At 45.8% G+C, this 8,777-nt stretch overlaps 1 protein-coding gene across 10 annotated transcripts in view; it reads right to left on the bottom strand.

Annotated features, from left to right (window-relative positions):
- LOC112404340 (protocadherin gamma-C3) overlaps nt 1-8,777 on the bottom strand; it is a 154,542-nt gene that overhangs the window by 102,370 nt on the left and 43,395 nt on the right. The window contains exons 1-2 of one of the 10 annotated variants that reach the window (XM_024752230.1): nt 5,558-7,963; nt 3,433-3,627 (exon numbers count right to left, since the gene is read on the bottom strand). The exons of 7 other annotated variants lie outside the window; for them this stretch is intronic. In XM_024752230.1, coding sequence (XP_024607998.1) covers nt 3,568-3,627; nt 5,558-7,963 — 2,466 coding nt within the window. In that variant the 3' untranslated portion in view covers nt 3,433-3,567. Of the gene's footprint in view, nt 1-1,009; nt 3,658-5,557; nt 7,964-8,777 lie in introns of those variants that run through there. 2 more of the 10 variants (XM_024752228.1, XM_024752220.1) reach the window with 2 other exon arrangements.

Genomic DNA, 8,777 nt, shown 5'->3' with positions numbered 1-8,777 from the left:
AAAAAAAAAAAAAAAAAAAAAAAAAAAAAAAAAAATCACATTACATAATACATTATTCTTTTTCTTATGTCTAAAAGCCAGTAAAATATTCTTAGAATCTCCATAGCAGTTCCTGAGAATATTTTCCTAAACCATCTCCCATAACCAGATTTATTTCTAGCCTCAAAAGTTGGAGAATTGAGCCATAAAAAACAGTTGAAGAATAATTTTTATTTCCTGTGTTTTGTCTTCTCACAGGGTCCAGTCTAAGAAACCCCTCTTCAGCAAGCATAAACTATAGGACGTTTCAAATTATTAATAATCGGATATTATAGTGTTAGGAAATCAACAGCTCTGAGGATGAGAATAAATGATGTTAAAATTTTTCACTATTAAAAGAATAAAGCATCCTTTTCTAGGATTTGGAAATGGATGATATTTGAAGTTTGAATTATCCTCCGAAATGATCTTTAAATGCAAACAACCTCTACAAACATGTGAACGGAAACATGTCACCTCTAAGGGGTGTTGTCCTGTCACAGAAACAGTAAAGAAGTACTGAGTCTGGGCTTTCAGTTGTTTTTATAAGAAGAATGCATTTCTTATTAATTTACCCTTACAAAAATAGCATCGGCTGCAGAAATGTTTTTAGAGTAAGAATTTCACAATCGGGCCACTGGAGATAACAATAGTAACAAATTTCAGGAATGGAAACCAGTCCTAAGAATTAGTAGTGAACCATGGTAACCACTGAAGCAACCTCACCCAAAGAGCCATGCCCAATGCCTGATAATGAGAGCAGTCCCAAGAGGAAGGTTTCCACTGACCTTAGGTTAATCATTATGAGAAAGCAAAAATTATAACAACGATGTAACCAATAAATGCCTCCTATATATGTTAGAGCAAAAATTAGGCCCAGTGAAAATTTAAACGTATGGTGAGAAATATGTTAATATCAACTTATCCTAAAGTGCAAACGCTTAAATAGAAAACCAATTTTTTTTTAAAGTAAAGGAAAAATTGAACTCACTGGAACCAAAGGGGTGTCTTCTATAGGAAACCTGGAATCATCTGAAGTGCACAAAGGCTCGCTTTTCTCACAGCTCTCCTGGCTGATGAGTGTGTCCGCGTAGTTGGGCTGCGGGAAGATCACGTGACTCCTCCTCGAGTCCGCTGTGAGCGAGACCTCGTGGGAATAGGTCTGCAGGAAAGCTCGCACCCCGTCTACGCCCACAAAGTGAGACGTAGGCACACCCGCTAACCCGCCTCCTGAAGCCTGGAGCAGATGCGACGTGTGCCAGCGCCTCAGCCTGAGCGCCAGCAGCACAATGACAAAGGCGAGGAAGACACAGGAGACCGCGGCCACCGCCACCACCAGGTAGAGAGTGAGGCCTGAGTCGTCAGGGCTGGCGGGAGACTCAAGGCTGCCTAGTTCAGCGAGGACGTCGGGGATGCTGTCAGCCACGGCCACGGTGAGCGAAATGGTGGCAGAGAGAGGGGGCTGGCCATGGTCCTGGACCGCCACCACCAGGCTCTGCTTGAGCGCGTCTCTGTCCAGCAGGGCCCTCGCTGTGCGCACCTCGCCCGTGTGCAGCCCTACCGTGAAGAGACCTGGATCGCTGGCCTTGAGCAGGCGGTAGGACAGCCAGGCGTTCTGACCTGAGTCTCTGTCCACAGCCACCACCTTGGTCACCAGGTAGCCTGGCTCTGCAGAGCGGGGTGCCAGCTCCACACCCGTGGAGCCATCGGTGGGAAGCATGGGGTAGAGGATTTCTGGCATATTGTCGTTCTGGTCCAGCACAAACAAGCTCAGTGACACGTTGCTGCTGAGAGGTGGGTCCCCGCTGTCGCTTGCCCTCACCTGCATTTGAAGATCGCGAAATTGCTCGTAGTCGAAGGAGCGCAGTGCGTATAGCACACCAGTGTTGGAGTTGATGGAGACATAGGAGGAGAGAGGTGTCCCTTGGATGGTGTCTTCGGCTAAGGAGTAAACAACCCGAGCGTTCTCATTGCTGTCGGGGTCGTGGGCTGTCACCGAGAAGATGGAGGTGCCCCTAAGGTTGTTCTCAGGGAGATAGACTGAATAGGAGGTTTGAGAAAAGGAGGGTGGATTGTCGTTGACGTCGACCACGTGTAGGGGGATGTGAATTTCCATGGACAGGGATGGTGTTCCTCTGTCTGTTGCAGTCACTGTGATGTTATATTCAGAGGTTTTTTCTCGGTCAAGATTTCGGACTGTCAACAATCTATAATAATCTTCTACTGACTTTTCTAACTTAAAAGGTAGAGTCTCCTTGATGGAGCAAACAACTTGGCCATTCTTCCCAGAGTCTCGGTCATGTGCATTGAAAAGAACGATTACTGTTCCTTGGGGAGCATCTTCCCTCACTGGACTAAATAAAGATGTAATGGTCACTTCGGGTCTATTGTCATTGACATCTTCCACTGAAATGAGCACTTTGGTCCGATCCTTCAATGCCCCACCATCTTCAGCCTGTATTCCCATGTCATAAAATGCACATTCTTCATAATCTAAACTCTTTGCTGTTGATATTTCGCCAGTATTTTCATTAAGCTGGAATAACCGAGATTGTTTTTCACTAATTTTCCAGAATTTATAAGCCACTTCTCCGTTGGTTCCCTCATCCGGGTCGCTAGCGCTTACAGTAAGCAGCCGGGTGCCCGGGGGCACGTTCTCTGGGACTTTCACTCGGTAAATCGGTTGAGCAAAAACCGGGGCATTGTCGTTTGTATCCAACACTGTCACTCGGATGTGCACTGTGCTGGAGCGACGCGGTTCGCCTCCATCGGAGGCGACGAGGACCAGACGGTGAGCAGCCTCCTCCTCGCGGTCCAGGGCGTGCTCCAGCACGAGCTCTGGGCTTATAGTTCCGTCGTCTCCAGTTTGCACGTCCAGGGAGAAGTGGTGATTGGGGCTGAGCTGATAGCTCTGCAGGGAATTCAAGCCCACATCGGGGTCAACAGCCTCTGGGAGTGGATAACGTGTTCCGGGCAAAGCAATTTCGTTAATTTTTACTTCTAGATTTTCGACCTGGAATTTCGGATTATTATCGTTGATATCAGTTACTTCTATTTCTATTCCGTGAAGCTGCACCCTGTCTTCAACCAGGACTTTAAAGTTCACCAGACACCGCGCGCTCTGAGCGCAGAGCTCCTCCCGGTCTATCCTGCCCGCGGTGACCAAGCTGCCGCTTCGCGGGTTCAGAGCAAAGAGCTGCGTCCTACCTCTGGAGACGATGCGGACTCCCCGCTCCGCCAGCTCGCGGAGCTCCAGCCCCAGGTCCTTGGAGATATTCCCCACGATATAGCCTTCTTCTGTCTCTTCAGGTACCGAGTAGCGGATCTGGCTAGCCCGGGTCTCCCACAGCCTCCCCAGGAAAAGGCACAACAGGACCAGTCTTCTGTGGTGCAGGCGATTCGTTGGAGCGGCCATTGTTGCTTCACTAAAGATTTTTTTCAGAATAATTTCTGTGAACGCTGATTCCTTAGGTTCTGTTTTCCTCCTGAAGATTATGGTGATCTTTTCCCTCAGGAGAAACCCGTAGTGCCTCAGGCTAAGAGGCTGAGTTATGTTGCAGCCCCGGAGTCGGTTTGTGGGATCCGAGCGGCTTTGTGTAGTTGCAGATCCTAATATCCAGACGGAGCGCTGACTGAGCTTTTCTTAGAGTTGGTGAACAGCGGCGCTCAGAGTCCTAAGCCGTTACTACACCCACCCACTCAAGTACTGAGATATGCAGTACTTCTGTTATAGATGACTGAAAAAGAAAACACTACTCTCTAACGATAATGATTTTAGATTTCTCTAATTGTGTAGTGCATTCATATTTCAAATTCAATTACCATTTGTGGATATTTTAGTTGGAAATGAAGTGGAATGAAATTCTATTAAATGTCACTTTGGTATCAAACAAACGTAACTCTTATTTTTGCTAGAATTTTGTTCTCTCTCTCTAGCTATGTAAATTATTCAAATTTCCTTTTTTATAATGTTTCAAATACTTTCTATAGGTCATTATTTATTTTCTGAAGTAATTAGAATGTGCAATCCTCTTTGGAAATACATTCATATTTTTCTTAATTTTATATGTATGCTTATATATGTATAGTACATAATCATATTGAATGAATATATGGATTATTCACCTTGAAGCTATTTTATAAGCCTAATTCATTTTCATAGTGAAATTCCTGGAGTAAGGTCTCCTTAAGATTTTCTTCACAAAAATTTAATTAGGCAATGGTACTAAATTTTATCACCTAATATTGCTAAACTTTAAATGGATTGGGTTTTTAAATTTTACATAGTTATGATTGTTAAACTTTTATGCTATCACAATCTTTTTAATATTTAGTTTTCTGTGTGAATTCATAGTGCATGCACAGCCTATGGCATCTGGAAGATTCAGATGAACATACATTGAAAAGTAAGTTTCCATTTCAATTCTTCCATCAAGAAATTATGCAATTTTAATTTAATTATAAGCCTCATATTATAAGGGTCATCTAAACTTATGTAATAATTTGGGGAAAAGAACACAAGATGTAGAATGAATTATTACCACACAAAGTAAGTACCACAATAAGAAATTTCTTTCAGCAATTTGTAGAGAAACTATTTACTGAAGCAGTTCCTAGCAAAAAGACTGATACTTATGTAACGGCATCTTTGTATGTGCTTGAAATTAGTAGGTTTTGCCTTTAAAATGGAAAATTCAGAATTCTCCTTCCCTCCTACAGTTAGAAGAAGGATGAGAAAACCTCCAGTCACTAATGTTTAGGGCTCCAAGTAATAAAACAAATCCAGTGACCTTCCCCCCTTTCTTCTTCAAAAAATATAGGTTGGGAATGACAGCACGTTATGGAGGCAACAACATTTCCTTTTCTTTTACCGAGTATCTCCTGTTAACTATAAAGAAGAAGAGAATTTTGTATTCAAGAAAACTTGAAGGAACTTAGATAATGACTTCGACTTTCTGATGAATTCACTGAGTCGTTCTCTACACACACACACACACACATCACACAGTATTTTTTCTTGAAATTTTAAGGACTTCAAAGACTCATAAATAGGTAGACTTAAGGAACTAGACATGAGGAATAAATATAAGAAAGGGATGGAAACTGTACCAGTGAAATCAGTGAAAGAAGACACCCAGTAGTACTCTTTTTGCTTTAAAGAATGAATTGATCGCCTACCTTAAACTTGATGTTTACTTATATATAATAAACATTAAAATATGTTAAATAAAGAATGAGAAAAATCAATGGGCAAATTTCATTAGCTTAGAAAAAAGATAAGAAATCGGTAAAAAGACTTTTGCGGCGAAGCAAAGAGCATACTCTCTCTTCTTTGTAACTCCGAACTGAGTAACATGACTCTATTTTATGTCACTTGCTTACCCAAATCACCATTCCCCATGATGATTGGATATACAGCTTTCTGATGAGCTATAATATTCCTAAGACAACTACAAGATTAAAAATATAATATATATTCATATGAATAAAGAAAACTGTGAAGATGATGAAAAGGAGTAGACACTTAAATGGAACTCACCGCTGTTAGAGTTTCAGGATGGGAAGTTGACTCACTGGAATTACAAAGCGGAAATAAGGCCCCAGACGAATCACCACAAAGTATGTCTTGTCCTGAACTCAACTGCTCATTACATTTTAGAAAGTTAAACTCTGTCTTTCCAGTATGGGCAACGCACAGATTGTAGGAATAAGGTAAAGTTCCTTCACTGTAGTTGGGGGGAACCACGGGGCCAGACTTGACACAGACACCAGGCTGAAAGCAGCCCCAGGCAGCGGGGCTGGAGGAGCGTCGAAGGTGTAGGGCGACCGCCAGAATCACTGCCAGGAGGAAGAGCACCGAGATCAAGGCCAAGGCCACCACCAGGTAAAACTGCAGCTCAGCTTGGGGGTCAGTGGGCTCAGAGTGGTCACTGAGGTCCGGCAGCGCCTCCTGCAGGCTGTCCGCGAAAACCAGGAGCAGCGTGGCGGTGGCCGAGAGGGCCGGCTGTCCCCCGTCGCGCACAGCAACCAGCAGGCGCTGGCGGGCCGCGTCCCTGTCGCCCAGGGCTCGCGCCGTGCGCACCTCGCCCGTGCGCAGCCCCACGCTGAAGAGTCCGGGCTCGCTGGCCTGCAGCACGTGGTAGGACAGCCAGGCGTTGTGTCCAGAGTCGGCGTCCACCGCCACCACCTTGGTGACCAGGTAGCCTGGCTGCGCGGCGCGCGGCACCGTGTCGAACAGCGCCGAGCCGTCGGGCCCCAACGGCGGGTACAGCACCCTGGGCGCGTTGTCGTTGCGGTCGCCCACCAGCACGCGCAGGCTCACGTTGGTGCTGAGCGCGGGCGAGCCGTGGTCGCGGGCCTGCAGCGTCAGCTCGAAGGCGCGCAGCTGCTCGTGGTCGAAGGCGCGCTGCGCGAACACCACGCCGCTCTGTGCGCTCACGGACACGTAGGACGACAGCGCGCGCGGCTCCAAGTCGCTGGCCAGGATGGAGTAGGAGATGTGGCTGTTGGGCCCCAAGTCTGGATCTGAAGCGCTAACTTGGGCAATGGAGGCTCCAGGCGGGTTGTTCTCGGCCACGTGGACCACGTAGGAGGTCTGGTGGAAAACAGGAGCGTTGTCGTTGACGTCAGTAATATGCAAGGTGACACTTGTGCTGGTGGAAAGGGGCGGCTTGCCCTTGTCGGTGGCTGTGATGGTGACATTGTACTCCGGTGTCTGTTCTCGGTCCAGGGTCCCGTCTGTTACCAACTTGTATGAATTTTTGGACGAAGAGATTATCTTAAAAGGTACTTCACCCTCTAATCGGCAAGTAACCTCCCCATTCTCCCCGGAATCTCTGTCATGTATTTTGATCAAAGCAATTAGCGTTCCCGGCACTGCGTTTTCCAGAATCATTTCGACTAGGGAATGGAACTTAACATCTGGCCTATTGTCATTTTCATCTTGAATGTTAATTTCAACTGTACATTGTGCAACCAGTCCTCCGCCATCCCTCCCTTCCACCACGATAGAATATTCCTTGATTTCTTCAAAATCCAGTGTGTTTAGAGTTGTAATTTCCCCATTCTTTGAATTCAGACCGAAGACTTGCCCGGTCCTGTAGAAGGAATAAGTGATTTCTGAGTTGACGCCCTCGTCCTGGTCGGTGGCTGACACCTGCAACACAGTGGTGCCTGGGGGCACGTTTTCTCCAAGGCTGACTCGATATACGTCCTGGCTAAATACCGGGGGGTTATCATTGGCATCAGTGACCTGGATCCGGAGCTCAGTAGTGCCATTTAGGGGTGGATCTCCACGGTCTGAGGCCGTCAAGACTAAACGATGATAACCCTGTTGTTCCCGATCTAAGGGTTTCTCCAATACCAGTTCCGGGTATTTACTACCATCTTGTTTCTCCTTACTTATCAACGAGAAACTAGGGCTAAGAGAGAGTTTATAAGTCTGCAGAGAGTTCAAGCCAATATCTGCATCTTCCGCGACTTCTAATATAAATCGCGTGCCTGGCAGCGTAGACTCACTTATTTGTAGCTCAAAGGAATTTTGCATGAATTTTGGTGTGTGGTCATTAACATCCTCGATCTCCACACTCACGTGATAAAAGTTCAATGGATTTTCAGCAACAGCCTCAAATTCTAGAGCACAAGACGGCTTCTTTCCGCATATCTGCTCCCGGTCTAGCCTGCTGCTAACAAGTAACTCCCCGCTCTCTGAGCTCACAGTGAAGTAAGGCTTCTCCGAACTGACCCGCAGTTTTCGAGTCGGTAACTCGTGGACACTGAGTCTCAGGTCCTTGGCGAGGTTCCCCACCACCGAACCCTCTGGCATCTCCTCGGGAATCCTGTAGCGGATCTGCTCAGAGAGCGCCAGGCAGAACAAAGACAGCAGGAACGGAAAGAGCACTGGCCGCCTCTCAGCCCAGCCCCTCTCCCCAGCTCCGCTCCCCATCCCTCTTGCTCCCCTCAGCTTGCTCACCGGCTTGGAGACGCCGGATTACAAACAATCTCTGTGCCGCAGTAGTCCGGAGTTCCGAACAGCCTTATTCCGGCGTGGGGGGTCAGGCAGGGTTTCTTCTTCTCCAGAGGAGGAAGCGGTGGAAAGGCTAGCGAGTCTGAGATGGGAAAGTGCGCTGCGTCTGCGCGAGGAGGTCGCGCAGCTCCAAAGCTCTCCACTTTGGCCAACAGCGGCGCCCAGAGTCCACACTAGGAAACTGCAGCCCCCGCTGCTAAAGTTTAAACAGCGAAAATAATTATAACCGTGTGCCTAATTTAATATGCCATATTTTTATGTTAATATATTTAATACCTTACATTATCAAGACTTCCTTAAGGTATCTTTTCTTTTGTTTCCAAATTATTAGAAATATCATGTTGGACCTGTATACAAACTTACATATATTGGTCCATTTATTTCACCATTCTACAAACATACATTGAACTTTTGCTTTGTGTTAAGTACTGTCCTTGTCAGTGGCCATATAACAAAGAATAAGACACAGGTCTTGCCCTCAGGGAGTTTATTGTCTGCTAATTTCACGAATCGTTTCTGTTTATTAGCTATGATATATAAAAAATTTTTAAGCTTCTTTCACTGATTCCTATGTTTATCCCCAACATTTCTACATACTCAATGCTATTTCATATCACATATATTAGAGAAATCAATACTGTTGAAAACTATTTTGTAAAATTGTGTAATTTTGTACCAATCCTCAAATATCTCCTTCTGATCATCTCAACACTCTCTTTACAAAATAATTTCT

The sequence above is a fragment of the Neophocaena asiaeorientalis genome, unplaced genomic scaffold (assembly GCF_003031525.2).
Source record: "Neophocaena asiaeorientalis asiaeorientalis breed wild unplaced genomic scaffold, Neophocaena_asiaeorientalis_V1.1 scaffold204, whole genome shotgun sequence".
Lineage (NCBI taxonomy): Eukaryota > Metazoa > Chordata > Mammalia > Artiodactyla > Phocoenidae > Neophocaena > Neophocaena asiaeorientalis.
The sequence above is the reverse complement of the archived record's forward strand: the minus strand, read 5'-3'. Positions and strand labels throughout refer to the sequence as shown.